The sequence below is a fragment of the Podarcis muralis genome, chromosome 11, assembly GCF_964188315.1.
Source record: "Podarcis muralis chromosome 11, rPodMur119.hap1.1, whole genome shotgun sequence".
NCBI classification, from domain to species: Eukaryota; Metazoa; Chordata; class Lepidosauria; order Squamata; family Lacertidae; genus Podarcis; species Podarcis muralis.
In genome coordinates, this window is record NC_135665.1 from 24,841,744 (window position 1) to 24,858,986 (window position 17,243).

Sequence of the window (17,243 nt, forward strand, 5' to 3'; positions counted from 1 at the left end):
TCTGACGTGTGTGCTTGTGTTGTGGACATAACAACAAGAAGGAGCACTGCATTCATATTTGGTATAGATCTACTTCAATGGAATAGCAGGAGGGCTGGTCCAAATGTTACACTCAACATGTGGCCCAGCATCCTAACACTCCCAGCCACACAGCTGATAACAATTCATCATGTGATGCTGATGAGACTTTCATGTGTTGACTTACCCCATTCTTCATGGGTAAAAAACACACCATTGATGTGGACCACTGGCAGGAGACTGTTCTGTTCCTGGTGAGGGTTGCAGCCAGCTGGTTGTTCCAGCCCAAACAGAAGTTTCACCAGGAATCCTGGTTTAAGGCAGCATCCTGAACAGTTCCAAGTGATGCACAGGCTGGAGATGTGTGCAAGCGGGTTCATATGTTAGTTCAGCAGCAGACAGCCTTAGGTGGAGACTTAAATAGGGCTGCAGCTCAGTTTGCCTAGGTAGCTCCACTTCTAGCTGAGGGAACCCTTACCTGTTTTAGCTGTACCTGGATCTTAACTGTATTGACCAGACTGTAGCCCTGCTGTGGTTTCCAAGGATGGCAGCAAAACTTCTTTATACTGGGGAGCCGGTGGCAACATAGATGTGAATAGCTTTGATGGCATAGGTTGGTGGGCATTGAGCCAAAGGCATTTTCTTATATAAGGGGATGCTTGCACGAATTTAAGCGGCTACTGGAGGAGTCGGGATGTGAAATTTAAGCTTCTGCAACAGGAAATTCTGGGAAAGTAGCACAGTGAGCCACTGAGTCCTTGTGAGCAAAGTGACTTTTGGACTTCATTCACATGCTATTTTATCCAGCAGAGGTAATGTTACTGCCAGGAAAACTATGTAAAAATCCATTTTGTCTGCTGCGCATCTATCTTGTTCTCTAATGTATGCTTTTGATACCTATTGCCACATATTTAGGAGGGGAAACAGACCTTACATTTGACACTCTTTTCTAGACTTGGGTTGGAAAAATAAAACATGTGAGCTATCCTTTTACTTTTTGTAATTTCCTCTCTTCAGAGACTGAATTAAGGCTGAGATTAATGTCTTGATAAACCATTCTAATTCATGGAGCTGTACCCAAACACTTATGTCCTTTAGGTCCACAACTCCAAACAGTCTCAGATCTGGTACAGTTCTTGATCATCCCCTGATCTATCAGAAGATTCATTCACCCTCTTGAACTCCACACCATTGCCTTTTTATGGGAAGGGAACATAGCTCAGTGGTGGAACATTTCCCTTGCATGCAGAAGGTCCCAGGTTTCAATCCCTCATCTCTCCAAGTATCCCATCTAAAACCTTGGAGAGTTACTGCCAGCCTGTGTAGACAGTAGTACTGAGCTAGAGGGGACCAGGGGTCTGCTTCTATATAACACAGATTTGAAGGGACTCGGTTGGCGCTGTGGTCTAAACCACTGAGCCTCTTGAGCTTGCTGATTGGAAGGTCGGTGGTTGGAATCCCCATCACAGGGTGAGTTCCCGTTGCTCTGTCCCAGCTCCTGCCAACCTAGCAGTTTGAAAGCACGCTAGTGTGGGTAGATAAATAGATACTGCTGCGTCGGGAAGGTAAACGGCGTTTCCGTGCGCTCTGGCTTCCGTCACGGTGTCCTGTTGTGCCAGAAGTGGTTTAGTCATGCTGGCCACATGACCTGGAAAGCTGTCTGTGGACAAACGCTGGCTCCCTCGGCTTGAAAGCGGATGAGCGCTGCAACCCTATAACTAACTAACCGGACCACTTGTGGAAGCCTGCACAAAGACTTCTACTATCACAACAGGCTTCTCCCACTCTCATACCTCTTAAATTGGTTGTGGGATGGGGGAGGGCAGGAAAACCCCCCAGAATAACATGTGGGGGGATGAGAGAGGAGATTGTTTTACCAAGCAAGCAGAAATACTTGCAACAAAGCATGGTAGCTTGTTAAGGTTTGCTAGGATGTCATAACTCTGTGAGGGGTAAATCACAGTGCCCAGAATTCTTCAAGAGAATGCCCTCTGCGATTTCACCTGGCTACATTATTATTACCCCATAGTTGCCTTTGACTGGACTTAACCGTCCAGGGGTCCTTTACCTTTTACCTTTCAACACAGATTTGTATATGGCAAGGCCTCTTCTCATCCCAAAGAACCAGCTCCTGTTTCCCTGCTGTATCTTAGTTTGGCATCCAAACCCATGTGAACGGCCTTCACCATTTTAAAGTTTGAGGTAGGTTCTATAATAAGATGAAATCTGAAATGTTTTGAGCGTTATGCATGTGGAGTACGTGGAGTTTTCCTTTCTTCCGTATTTGAAAAGCACATACATTTTGCTGTGGAGATGAAAAGGTACAAGGCTAAGCCAGGAGGGTGTTCCCCTGCCATCTCACTTCAACCTCTGAAAAGCAGGTTTTAAAGGGAATGGAACAAAGCCATCGCTGAGCAATGACACAAGCAGAAGCTGCAACAGCAAAGATTAAAAATGTTACTACATCTGGCCAATTAAAACAGGGGATACACAGTGTATCTGCCTGGTGTCATTAATAAACATGCTGCACATATCCAGATCTCATTAATACTGGAAAATACATTTGACATTCAGGTTTCTCCCCCTTTATTTAAGAATCTCCTGTTCCATCTGAGCGCTGTTACAAGTACTAATGGGCTTATAAAATGTAGTCGTACTAGTAAAGGGTTGCTTGAAGATTAACTGTATTCACCAGTTGTCATTGATATTTTAAAACTAAATCGAAAGGATTCAATATCCTCTTCACTTCCAAGAAAGAAAAATTGTCTTATGAACATAAAGGTGGTTGATTGTGAGCTTGCGTGGCGCTGTTTTGAGGCATATGGGTCAAGTGTGGACCGAAGGCTTTGAGAATGCCTGCTTGTGAAAGTGCTGGATTTTCCCCAGCTCCTTAATGTTTCTATCCATTAATATTTCAATGGGCATTTCAATTATTAGCACTTGAAATCTTGTTTGTGTTCCAAAGAAGGGAAACGGTGCCAAAGCCATCTTCTTTCCAGCATTTCATTCACAACCTTGTTTGCAGATTTCCCGACTACAGAAGGATCAGTGAATCAAAGTGGACTGTGGAGAGCAGAAATAAGCACGATAATGTCTTATTTATAATTTCCTCTGTTGAAGTTTTATAGATTGGTTTTGTCATTACCTTGTTTTAGGTAGTAGATCATGCATACTCGGCTTTTGTCCCCCCCTTCCCCCCTTTTCCATTCATTTCTTAGGCTGAGTCCGAAGGCCCCAAAGACCCATTCATTGCATCCAAAGAAAAAGGTTCATCAAATCCCAGCGAAGCGCCTTCTTCTCAGAGCATTGGGTGGAGAGTCGCCACTTCCATGTGCCATCACTTCTTGCCACCTATTGGTCCAGACATCCCCTTGCCACGTCCGCCTGTACAAAAGCCACCATTGATCCCGCGTCGAGAATCGGAACTGTCTGTTAAAGAGAAGAAAGCCAAACGCCTGACTTTAAGGTACTCAATTCCTAGGTCTGCGTATTGTTTAGTGTGATTTGCTTTAATGTTCTTATAAGCCTTTCTCTTTCCATCATTCCCATGTCTGATAAAGTTTGGTAAGCACACAAAATATTTGGAAATGATTTCATTTATCTGAATTCTAATCTTCGGGATGGAACGTTTTCTTCTCTGCTCTGCATCGATACTCCTCTCTGTTTCTTCCTCCCTCTCTCCCTCCTTCCTTCATGCCCTCTTTCTCTCTGTGATTTCACCAATCCTACCAAGCTGGCCCTGCTGAGAGTGAGATAAGACAGGTCTGAATGTTTGTCTAACAACAAACTAGCCTAGGATGTGTTTTCAGTATGACTGCAACTTCAACTGAGGAACTAGCCCTGTCCTGGATTGTTATGTGCCGGCGTGGTTGCTCGAGAGCGAACAGGCAAGACTCCCACCGGTCTTTTCCAGGCTTTATTATCTGTACAAAAACATTTACAGTGCAGAGCGTCTCCAGTCCATGTCTGCTCAGTCGCTAGCAGAATCTGGGAGTGGGCGGTCCTTAAACCTTCCCCAGCATAACAGTCTTTTGACCCCCATCCTTCTCCTCCCCTCTCTGCGCGCGAACCGACTGCGCAGAGAGGGCACTGGCAAAGGGGGACTTGCCTCCCCTCCCCTTTGCTCAGGCTCGGTGTTGCGACTCTCTCTAGCATCTTCTGATCCCTGCATCCCTTCCCCACTGGAGGCGGGGCTTCCCTCCTCGCTGGAGGAAGAGTTGCTTCGCAACAGTCTTCGGAGGCTGCCTGTAACACAACTGCCCTTCTACCTCACGCCTCTGAGCTGATGGCAGTTCCCTGACATGGATGAATGGAGCCTCTTACTCATAAAAGGGCTTGGCCTGTTTTAAGAGCCATTGGGTCCAGCAGCATGAGATATGCTTGCTTGGGTTCTGCTGGAGTCCTCGAAGGCAACGCAACATCTTCAGGCCAGAGAGGCAATGAGATCATCAGCTCCTCTGGTGCTGGGATTCCTGAGGGAGCAGACATATCGAAGACTGGTTCTGGCTAATCATCCTCATGGTTTGTGATGTTCTCAGAGTCTGTGGCCTCTTCCTTTGAGGCTGAGAAGTCAGAGCCATGGCTCATGACACACTGTAAGATAGGTCAGTATTATTATGTCCATGCTACAGGTGGAAAGTTGAGGCTGAGACATAGTGAGCCCTAGTCAGAAGCAAGATTCTGAACCAACAACTTTGCACATTGCACTTCTTGCTGCATTGTGGCCTTTGGCTTATGAAACAATTGAATGAAAGATGGATTACAATGTTAACATCAGATAGAATAGTGCAATATATTCCTGAGGACTTCAGAAAACATTCTCAAAGCTATAAATATTCTTGACAGCCTCTGCTTTCCCTCCAGGAAATGTATGATTGACCAACAGGGGATAATGGGAGGGAAGAGAAGGGAAGGAGATGAGATAGTTAAACATAAAATAAATCTAATATCCTGGAGTCATATTAAAAATATTGATGTATGTCAACAGGCAGAACATGTTTGTGCGCTCATATATACAACAGCTTCTAAATAGTGTTATTTTGGTTTCTCTAATACTGCCCTTTGAAGCACCTCTAGAAAACTCCTAGGCACTGCTTCTCTCTCTCTCTCTCTCTCTCTCTCTCTCTCTCTCTCTCCCCCTCTCTCTCTCTCTCTCTCCCCCCCCTCTCTCTCTCACACATATTGGCTCTGTCTTCTTTTGGAAATAGCAATTTTTATATGCCAACCTGAGATTCTGCCAACTGTGCAAATAAATGATATCAGAGAAAACCCAGGAGAAACAAATAGATTTATACTTATTTACAGTAAATGAAGATCTGGCCCAGTGGCCTAGGTATCATAAGCACTCCAATAATGACTTAATGAAGAACTAGCATGCATGGTAAAATACACTTCAGATACAATACTGGGAATATGTGAAACTATTGTATGCCGATGATGAATACTGTATATATGAAGTTTGAGATGCAATTGTTGCATGTCGTGGTCTTTGACTGGCTTTTCAGTTAAGTGAAAGACATATTAACTTCCTGATCTCTTCTCCTACCCAACAATTTATGCTTAAGTAAAACAATAAGTCTCTGCCAAAGAACGGTAGTTAGTGAGACATTCTCTTCATGGCATCTCCCCAAAATGGCAAAATACTGCAGTATGTATACATCAAGCCTACAGTCTACAGCCTTTTTTAAAAAAAACCCTGCTTGTTAATTCTTTCATTTCTGACCATAATTTGGCTTATGCCCTCCATTACATCATGCCTCTAGAAATCCAATTTCATGCACTCACTTCTGGCATGGTACTTCTGGCATGGTACGTGTGCAAGTACAATTTGGTGCCAGTTATACTATCACAGATTCAAGCTTCTTTGAATTCTTATTTGCTCCAGATTTCCCCTTCCCTCCAGCCTTCTAGATCAGGCTTCCTCAAACTCGGCCCTCCAGATGTTTTGAGACTACAATTCCCATCATCCCTGACCACTGGTCCTGCTACCTAGGGATCATGGAAGTTGTAGGCCAAAAACATCTGGAGGGCTGAGTTTCAGGAAGCCTGTTCTAGATAATGAGGTTGTTCAGTCAGTCTAGATATCAGGATCTAGATATCTTCAATTTGGAGCTTTTCCTGTGACTGGGATGTCACATTTTCTCAGCACTTGAAAAAATGTATATCCTGATAACTGCGAGGGGAAGAATGCTCCTGGAAGGAACTTCTGAAAGGGCCTTCTCCTGTTCCCCTTCAGCTCCCAGGGGGTTAGGAATTGCCGTAGGCAGAGGGGGATTTGCCACAATTAGGTGGAGGTGCATTGTGCACGAAGCTTCTACCTGATGTTGGCCAGTTGGCATATAGGGCCAAAACAGGCATGCCATAAAAGGGCTTCTTCAGATATGTAGTCTTCAGGCACATACAAATCTCATATCTGTGGTGGAATGCTCTCCCCAGGGAGGTTTGCCTGGCATCTTCATTACATATCTTTAAGTGCCAGGTAAAAACATTCCTTTGGTTAATTAAACAATCTATGGCCTTTTAAGTGGGGGGCGGGGCAGTATTGTTTGTGTTTGTTATTACGATATGTATGTTTGCGTTTTTATATTGTAAACTGCCCTATGATATTCGGATGAAAGGCAGTATAGAATAATAATGAGAATGAGAATGATAGCAGGTACGTCTCATGTGAGTTGGCCTCTTAACGCATAGGTGTCAGGGACGTGGCTGAATTGAACGCCTGGGAAGAGTCTGACTCTGGAAGCGAGAGATCGCAGCCACAGACAGGGCAGGAGGGGGTTAGTGCGGCCCCCTTTTATCAAGAGTTCCCAGACTCAGAGAGCTCACAGGCAAGAGGGAGGGGAGGAGATAGAAGACATTGAGGGGGTTGCTATGCAACCAGGAGGGAGACAGCGTTCAGAGGAAGTGTCATTTGAAAGTGGGGGGGGGGGTTGAGTTCACATACCATCTCCCTGAACCAGGAGAGCAGACAGGGTTAAGATGCTACGGAAGTGCAAGAGAGGAAGGACTGGGCTTTGGTGCCCTAAGTGTTGTGACAGGGGTGAAGACTCAGAGTGCCCAACTTGTAGCAAAGGGCAGCAGGCCCGGAACCGCACTCTGGATGTAATTTGTAAATAAACGAATCATAAAACTGCCAGAGAGCTGTTAATTCTTATCGGGGCTTGCTTGCCTGCCTGAGATCATTACAACAGAGTTAGCATGCCAGTGATCAGTGGACTTATGTTGCTGGTTCATCAGCTCTGACTCCTCCTAGCATTAAAAAGGGAGTTGTGGGGTGCACATTATTATATAGGCAAGTACTTACTGTATCTGTGGTCATCATTGCATATGCTTTGGCCCTAAGCAGACAAAGAACGAGCAAATGAAATGTTGAGGCTGAAAGATGTCCTTGTTATCCCTTCCATTATGTAAGAGCTTTTAGCATCCAATTTCCTCCCATTCACTTATTCATTGCTGTTAAAGCAAATGGAGATGTATGGCTATCCAGAGAAAACACTTCTTGGATTTGGCCATTGATGAAATGCTTTGTGTGTTTGCTAAAGCTTCATGTAAGATCATTATTCACAAAAGGAAATTCTCTTTGAAGCCAGACATGTGCTGCACCCCAGAGGGTGTTAATTTTTTCTACTTTCAAATTCCAAAAATGAGAAGTGCAAAAAAGTTGCGACATGACTTGGGAATTCAAAATATATTTTGGTCAAATGTTTATAATTTAGTTTTGCTTGGTACATGAAAATAATGATTTTCTATGTTTTGTGGAACATTCAATGGTTTTAAACTTGTCTAATTAAAAAAAAGTGTGCATAAATGTGCTATTACTACCAACCTCAAAACCTGTGGGATTTACCAAGCTCAATGATTTACCAAGCTCAGTGTTGTCTAATCACAAAAATAATAGCAGATTTGAATTCCTTACCTCCAAAAACCATATTTTTAAGACTCCCTGATTGAAGAAATTCACAAAAATTAAGTTTCACCCCCCTAAAATTTAAAGATATTTGGAATTAATTTTTATAAATAATAGATGACGGTCTGGTTAAGTACAATAAGAAGTCACCTTCCCCTTTTTTTGTAATGTACACACACAAAAATTCTGCTTTGTTTCCTACATTTGTACTATTTCTTGTTTCTTCTTCTTTTTGTCTCTGACCCTGTGCACTTGTAGTTTTGTACTTTTTATTTTTCAATACAGAATATATAAGTTTTCACCTCCTAAAATGGCACACCCTAATGCCAGAGCTCTAAACCAGAACAAAAGCCAAGTACAATTCAAAACTTGCTGATGGAGACATGGTTGTGCACCAGTTCTCTTCTGAGATGATCCTGTTCCTCTAATGCAGGGATGGGGATCCATCAGCCTATGGGGCATCTTCTTCCAAGCCTTGCCCAATATCCTGAGCCCTTCCATAGCCCCATTTCTTCCTAAAAGGTAAAGGTACCCCCTGACAGTTGGGTCTGGTCACGGACGACTCTGGGGTTGCGTGCTTATCTCGCTCTATAGTCCAAGGGAGCTGGCGTTTGTCTGCAGACAGCTTCCTGGTTATGTGGCCAGCAAGACTAAGCTGCTTCTGGCGAACCAGAGCAGCACACAGAAACGCCGTTTACCTTCCCACTGAAGCGGTACCTATTTATCTACTTGCATTTGATGTGCTTTTGAACTGCTAAGTGGGCAGGAGCTGGGACTGAACAATGGGAGCTCACCCCGTTGCGGGGATTCGAAACGCCAACCTTCTGATCGGCAAGCCCTAGGCTCAGTGGTTTAGACCACAGCTCCACCCGCGTCTTCCTTGTTGTTGTCGTTTAGTCGTTTAGTCGTGTCCGACTCTTCGTGACCCCATGGACCAGAGCATTCCAGGCACTCCTGTCTTCCACTGCCTCTCGCAGTTTGGTCAAGCTCAGGCTGGTAGCTTCGAGAACACTGTCCAACCATCTTGTCCTCTGTCATCCCCTTCTCCTTGTGCCCATCAGGGTCTTTTCCAGGGAGTCTTCTCTTCTCATGAGGTTGCCAAAGTATTGGAGCCTCAGCTTCACGATCTGTCCTTCCAGTGAACACTCAGGGCTGATTTCCTTAAGAATGGATAGGTTTGTTCTTCTTGCAGTCCATGGGACTCTCAAGAGTCTCCTCCAGCACCAGAATTCAAAAGCATCAATTCTACGGCAGTCAGCCTTCTTTATGGTCTACTGTTTAGCTAACTCCCAGCCAACCAGCTGAGCTGTGCAGTGGGGGAGATCACAAGGGAAGGAACTTGGTTTCAACCTCACCTCCTCACTTCTTGTCTTCTTATCCAACATACTGCTCAATTGACTGGAAGGAAACATCTGTGCAGTTTATAGCCACTGCAAGTCTCAGGAAAACACAAGATGGGTGAAGGAAGGAGATGACAGGAGACATTTGCTCAAATGGCACATTTTCCTGCACACCCTGCCTTTACAGAATCTGGCTTCCTTTTCCTGACATTAGAATCCTTAAACAGTCAATTTGGTTAATTGGATCGCTGTGCTTGGAACACTTTCCCCTTGAAATACAGATACAGTAATTGAATATGTCTTCTGGAGATAAACCACAATAGGAATTTAGGAATACAGTGCTGCGTTACTTTCCCTAAATAGAAAAAGATGATTTCCATAAACTCCCTTTCCCCTCTCCGTCTGATATTTTAATCATATTTTTCAATTGTTAATGCACCCAGGCACTCTGTCAAAGTGATATACCCAAAGCCTGCATTTTCAAAGATGTTCAGCTTCCATTATGCCTGGTAAACTGCTCTTCAGAAAATCTGGCTGTAAGTTGAAACCATTTGAAATTCTGGATGCTCAGTCCTTTTCAAACATGGGCCTCAATCCAGAGAACTGCATGACTAACTCTACATACCCAGGGAGCTTTTGACATCTTTATAAACAGCAGCTTCTCTGCATTGTGTGGCATAGCTCAGAGGGAGCTCCCTGGTCCGTGGCCATTGCCCAAAGTTCTGAAAGGAAAGGTATACTTTTGGAATACCTTTCTCTGAAACCAAGAGGGCTTCCTTCATTGACGTTGCCCCATAAGCCTGCCCCACCTTGCCACACACACATTATTTGCCTTCCACAGACTTCACTGCTAACCCCAGTGTTGTCTACAATATAGCCTTTGAACAGTGCAGCCCTAATTGATATTTATTGCTTTGACCGAAAAGGCCCGTTTCTGCATTGTTGCCAAGTGACAATCTACCAGTCATGGCATGACCTACAAGGCCTTCGTAGAAGAGATCCACTTGGCCTGCCCTGGGAGAGGCGTTCTGCTAAGAATCCTGATCTCAAGTTGTTTAGGACTTTAAATGTCAGCAAAAAAAACCAAAAAACAAAAAACAAACCCACCCTTTCGTTTAGTTAGTAGCTCATTGGCAGCCAGTGCAGATTTTTCAAAATTGGTGTAATAAATTTAAAGTCCTATGCGTGTTTACTTAGAAGTAAGTACAGATTGCAGCCTAAGGGTTCATCCATACTTCCTTTTGTGCCATACATTCTAGGCACAGGTCTGGGATTTCCAGGTCTGTATCCAAGCAATGTTTCTTTTCTTTTCTTTTCTTTTCTTTTCTTTTTTCCTAGCACATCCCCTGGGGAAAACCCAAATTTTACTGATGAATCAGAGCAAACGGCAAGTGGATTTTCAGTGGATTGCCATTTGCTCTGATTCACCGGTAAAACACAGGTTTTCCCTGGAAAAGCGCCAGCACAAAAAAACCCTCCAGCCACCACCATCCTGAACACAGACTTAGAAATCCTGGACCTGTACTAGAAAGCATGGCACAAATGAAAGTGTGAATGACCCCTAAATATCTCCAGACTTTGCCTGTGTCCTTTTGCAGAACTTTCCCCTTGTCCTCTCTGTGAAACCAAGTTGTTTTTTAAAATAGCAACATCAAGTGTCACCTTCCTTACCTCTAAAGCGAAGCATCTTTTCAAAGCAGTTCTTCATTCCAATGACATGCCAGCATTACCCATTTCCAGCTAAAATGTTCTGTATATTGTAGCTCCCCTCCTGCACTTTGGCACTCTATTACTTGTCTCCTCTTTTCAAAGTCACGCTAATCCATTGCTTCTTGCTTAGAGAGCACCGCAGCATCAAGCACTAACCATGTATCTTTAATAAATTGTCATATTCATTTATCTTCTCCAGCAGCCTCCATATCCCTCTCCAGCTGTGCAGCTGCAATTTAAGATTAGTAATTGTTTAACATCCATCATATGTAAAGAGAATTGTTTTTGCACACTTAACTCTTGACCAGAGAGTAGTAGCCGGGGCTTGTCACTTCCTTTGTGTTTCAGTCGATGTTTTGTGGATGTGTGAGAGCAGATAAAGAATGTTCAGGCAGAGGACCGCCTTTCTTTTTTTTAAACGAAGGAAGCAAGCCGTACCTGATAGTACCTAGTCAAATATACAGACAGAAACAAGCTAGACACAGAGATAAGGAAATCCAAAGCATGCACAGTGTCAGAAATGGATTGAAGAGTCCTAAATTGCTTATCTGCTGTTTCACTGGGCGGCCTTGTTAATTTCCACTGCTCAGCATCATTTTGCTGTCTGTTCAGTTCTTAATAAATTGATGTAGTACTTCTCATAAATGCTTCATGTGTACTACATTCTTAGTAATTCTTACAAGAACATTGTAAGAAATGTAGGCCAGTATATTATCCCCATACTGAGCTGGGAGAACAACAGTGGGAGAGGCCTGTTGCCTTTGTTTTCCAGTTGTGGACTTCTTAAAAGCGTCTCATTGGCCACTGTAGGAAACAGGACACTGGACTCGACAGGCCTTTGGTCTGATCCAGCAAGGCCCTTCTTATCTTCTGTCAAGGAGTTGTGAACGAGCCCGCTCAACCACAGGGCAGGCACACACACGTAAGGCACAGAATGCACGTAGCTCTTTATTAACAGAAAGCAACAGCACAGTAGAGTTGTCTGGTTTCCCTTAATCCAGTTAAGACATTGCTGAAACTGACCACTACCTCCGCTCCCCCCCCTCTGGATCCCTCCCAAGCAAACAAAGGCTGTGTCGAGGGGGCAAGCTCCTCCTCTGGGCCTGTCTGGCCTGTTGCTCAGCAACGTGCAGGACTCTCCTCGATGGAGGTGTCAGAGGTGAGCCAGCAGGACTGGGACTGTCCTTCTGATGCATAGCAGGGCCAACCTCTGACTCCTCTCTGTCTGAGTCAGCGCTCATACTGTGATTCTCAGCCTCTAACCCTGTACTGGGAAGGCCCCCTTCTCCTGACCCTCCTTGATCACTCAACCCTCCTGTTTCTAGCACCTCCCAGCTTGTCCCAGCTTGTCTCTTCAGTGTCCCACCACCAGGATCTGAGATCTAAGTTGTCATCTTCTGTGTTCTCCCTGGGGGCTCTTGGGCCGGAGGCTCCCACCACTTTTCCTCATCCAGCGAGTTCCTGACATCTTCTTATGGTAATATTGCAGCTTACTCAGTTCATAGCTCATGTGACCAATTGAGCATATGGCACAAATAACTCTGGTCTACTCAATCCTGGTCTTCTCTGAGGAGGCCTAGAAAGACTTGTAGTCTGAATAGCTATCAGCAAGGTAGAAAAAAGCTGTAAAGAGATGGTGTTGTTCACCAGCTGGACAGCTGCCAGTCCCTTGGTTGGCTGTGGATGATTTCAAGAAAAGGTTGGCAAGTATCTGCTGAAAATGCTTCAAAAGAGATAGGATGCTATCCTTCAGTAGAAACAGATTAAGGGCGGTAAATAAATTTAATAAACAAATAAATAATAATAATAAACATTTTCTTCTGCTCTCAGCATTTACAATCTCTGTCTTCTGCATCATGTGTATATGTATCTGAAACTTAGGATAAAACCTTATAAATCTGATGAAGTGGACTGTAGTCTTGAAAACTTATGCCATAATCAGTTCATTAGTCTTTAAGGTGTCATGAGACTTTGAGGTTATCCACCCTTCCTCTTGTCCCACTGTTTCCCCCTGGGGAAAACATCTCTTTAGCGCTCAGTCGGAGTAAACAGCAATTGGGGTTTTGCACTGATTGCCATTTGTTCCAATCTCTCACTAAAGAGCAGGTTTTCCTTTGGAAAGGAGCGGGACAAGGGGTAACCGCTCAGACCCTTGCTTTCTAGATACAGCACAAGTGGAAGTGTAGACAAACCCCCTTGTTCTTCTAATCATGGCTATCCAATTAAACAAGCTGGCTGTTAATCATTGCAGTGTCAAAATAAAAAAAAATAGTAATCGGATTGTGTTCTGCACCAGCTCACTTTTGCAATGGGTGGGGTTGATGCAATCTGTACATTATCCTGTTTCTCTGACAGATTAATATTAGTGTCAGCTAGCCCCCCACTCCCGATGCTTGCTTTCTGTGAATGCCAGGATTTGGCCAGATGGTAGTTTTGCTCATGGCTGTTTTTCTTTCTCTCCATCTCTCTCTCTCATACAGAGAGACAGCAACCAGCATGGAGTTTGAAGGCAGCAGTTGCTGTTTTATATCCTCCCCTCAGCGCTGATCCTAATAGCACCAAGACAACAGTTTGGACTATCAGGATCAGCACGGAGATTGTGTTTCATGTCTTACAGCTGGTGCATTCCTCCGCCTCCATTATGACTAGTGAAGAAACATGGCTTCTCATTCTCCCCTCTGACATTGTTGTTTTCAATATGCCGTATTTTTCACTCTATAAGACGCACCAGACCACAAGACGCACCTAGTTTTTGGAGGAGGAAAACAAGAAAAAAAAAATATTCTGAATCTCAGAAGCCAGAACAGCAAGAGGGATCGCTGTGCAGTGAAAGCAGCAATCCTTCTTGCTGTTCTGGCTTCTGGGATAGCTGCGCAGCCTGCATTCGCTCCATAAGACGCACACACATTCCCCCTTACTTTTTAGGAGGGAAAAGTGAGTCTTATAGAGCAAAAAATACGGTACATTTGTAGATCATTGCATGACAAAACACTGGTTTTCATTGATGCTACAAGAGGATAACGCTAGCAAATAGCAGAGTAGTAGCTAGCCTTTGGCATAGCTGTTCTGCAGTGCAGTTGGGTTTGGCTTGTGATGCTAAGTGTACCAGTTGTGGATCAATTACACTGGGATCATTAAACTGAGTCCTAGGGATCATTAAACCCAATTCCACCCTCTTCCAACAGCCCTCCTGTACAAGGTTCAGCACCTTCTCCCTCCACCAATGAAGCTTTCAGGGGCGCAGATGGCAGGAGATTGGAGAGAAGGAGAAATGCTTCTTATACGAACAAACATGTGCAAACAGGAGAATGCGGGCTCCCAGAGAGATCGTGTATGTCCTGTCCCCCCAAGTTATTCTGCTGCTGCACTAAACTGAGCTATGTCATGGTCATGCTCTGCTGGACAAACCATGAGCTGAATGCCATAGGTCAAATCTTGGTTACAGCTCATGGTTAGTCTGGAGAGAGCAAAACCACAAGCTTGGGTTTGGACAACATGCTAAGCCAACCCATAGCTTAGCTCATTGCTAATTGGCTGGGGAGGAAGGAGAAATGTGACTGCAAATTCCTCTCAAAGCTCACCAGGCAATTCTCTATAAACCACATGCAGTGATAGGACATTGCTATTCAACTTTGGGAGGACTACCACTAAAGTTTTGTGCTCAGTTAGGCACAAAGGTTTGTGTTCAGTTAGTAAATAACATTTGCATGAGAACAATAAGGGAAAAAATATGAATAATGGTTTTGAAAAGAAAAGGAAGAAGCAACTAGGGCTCCTGAACTTAGCAAAAATATTAAGTGGGGAGCAGTTTAAATACAGCAATGTAGGTTTCGTTTAGGTACCTGGAATCACATCCTGCTGTAAAAAAATGGGTAGCAGAGCTGCTCAACCAGTCAGAATAGAAACTAAAAAGTGTTAAACAAGAGTTAATGAGATTGGTTGGCATCAATCTGTCTCAGGAGACAATGGAGGAGTGCTCCTTTGGGGTTGAGGTCAAGCTTACAGGACCTGCAGTGGCAGTAGAGACTGATGCAGGAGAGACATGTTTTGTTGCAGCTGGGGCAGATGAAGGTGTCCTGTTGTGCTACTGCAGATGCTCCTCTGGTCATTGCTATGGATACACGACTTGACTGCCCATCTCCAGGCTCTGCAGTCTTCTGCAAAGGATTTCCACACGGCCGAGATGATGTGCCCGCCTCTGTGTCCCATTTGCAGATGTCTTTGTAACACAGAGTTGGTCTGCCAACTGGCCTGGTGCCAGAAACCAGGTCTCTGTAGAGAACGTCCTTGGTGATCTTGCCACCTTCCATACTGTGGTAATGAGGTTTCAGTTCTATACCTAAAATACAGTCAGGTTAGTTGTCATGGCAGAGAAGTCACAAGGTGTTCATTGTGCAGGAATAAGCTGAATAATAGAATGTGGCTATATTGTCTATTTGCGCACCTCCAGCTCTGTAACGAAAGGTGGTATGCTGTCAATATGTTACTTTCCGAACCTCAAAACCAAGATGCCAGTGACTGGAGTCTTATGAAGAAGTTATTTTAATTGGCAGCAGGAAACCAAACAACCATGCTGTGTTCATCAGGGCCAAGAATATGAGGGGCTAATAATGAGCAAAGGCTGCGTTTAGTAAAACCAATCACGGTCTTCTCTCCCACACCCCCTTCTGCTAGAGGACTTCACACAATCTGAGAGGAGTTAGCATGCGCAGGACCAAATTATTTTCTCACTTCCACAGTTGTATTCATTTCGCTCACAGTAACCTGGGGTCTGTCAGCATACCAGCCATAAAGCTGCTAATGTTAGGAGGTGATAACATTTACTGCAGGCTGAAAACATGGTATATGAAACTTGTTCTCAGGAAAAGAGATTGGTTGTGCTTTCATTTCACAGCATTTCCAGTTACATTCATGCAGCACTTTTTGAGCCTTAAGAATATATAGCCATTAGAAGCAATTTGAGATGATTACTTTTTCTTCTTTCCATTACGTCAATAACAGCTTAGTAACTGATATTTCATTTTTAGTTTAAGTCAGGTACATTTCTCCCATGCACTTAATGTTTCCTATTCCATTTACATTTATCTTTGGCACAGGAGGGGGGGGGGGAAATAAACATGTAATAAAAACAGCTTAGACGGAAGGGGGAAGGGGCTGAGTAAAGCAAGCATTCATTTGGTGATCTAAGCCAGCCCCTTGGTTGACTGAGAACATTTTGATCTGAATTGCTTTTTGTTTTGTTTTTTGTTTTGTAATGTTAATGCTGGAGCAGTATTTGGAGAGGAGGAAAGAATTGCAGGATGCAGCAGTGCTGAAATAACAAGGCACCACTCTTTTAATAACTCAAGATGGCAAGCAGATTTCAAGGGGTAGTTTTAATTAAAATGAAGTCAAGTTTTTCTACAGAGGAAGTTCCGGGCATAAGTCCTGAAGAAAAGGAAGATCAAAGTCATATCCAGGCTCCATGAGCCAAATAATAAATGTTTGATCTCTTTTTGTGCCACATATTCTATCTTTTGAAAACTTTCAAGGTCGTGCCCTGTGGATATTTATTTATTCATATTATTTCTTACCTGTCCTTCGTCATAAAGTTCCAGGGTGGGTTACAATAATATATAATACAGTTATTTAAAAAAGTGCATTGGTTTATACTAGTGGTTCCTAACTGGTGGTCTGTGGACCTCATTGGGTCTGTGTAACCCATCCAGGGAGCCCATTCACATAACAAAAACTACCATGGAGATATCAAGATTTTCAAAAGTAAGGGGTTCATAGCTTGGCTTTTGAAAAATAGGGTTTCCGCAATACTTAGCTAACTGGGAACTACTGGTTTATACAATTAAAAAAAACACACATTAACACATTCAACCAAAACATAGCAGTATAAATTCAACAAAAGAGGTGGGCCCTACCAAGTCCTGAAAGATCTACGTTGCTTCCCAGTATGTTTCCGATGGTGATGTCAGCTGATGGTTTAATTGACTGCACCAATCAGGAGGGAAGAGGACCACGCAGCCTAGGTAGCAGGGTTTAATCTCTGCTCATTAGCAGCCCTGCCCACCTGTCAAATCTGTCCTGAAGAGCCAAAAAGTTTTCCCAGCCTTGATCTAGAGCAACAACAGTGCCAGAGTTGTTCGTTCCACCTATGTCAGCAGCTTCCTTCACTCTATGCGGCATCTTGTTTATGAGGGGTTAACATTTGAGTTTGACAATCTTGACAGAATTAATTTAGGAGGACACTTAAATGTGTCTCTAATAGCTGTGTATTT

At 43.8% G+C, this 17,243-nt stretch overlaps 1 protein-coding gene across 1 annotated transcript in view; it reads left to right on the forward strand.

Moving 5' to 3' along the window:
* Nucleotides 1-17,243, forward strand: part of TMEM232 (transmembrane protein 232) — a 153,345-nt gene that overhangs the window by 95,367 nt on the left and 40,735 nt on the right. The window contains exon 12 of the mRNA XM_028748943.2: nucleotides 3,237-3,484. Coding sequence (XP_028604776.2) covers nucleotides 3,237-3,484 — 248 coding nt within the window. The remainder of the gene's footprint in view (nucleotides 1-3,236; nucleotides 3,485-17,243) is intronic.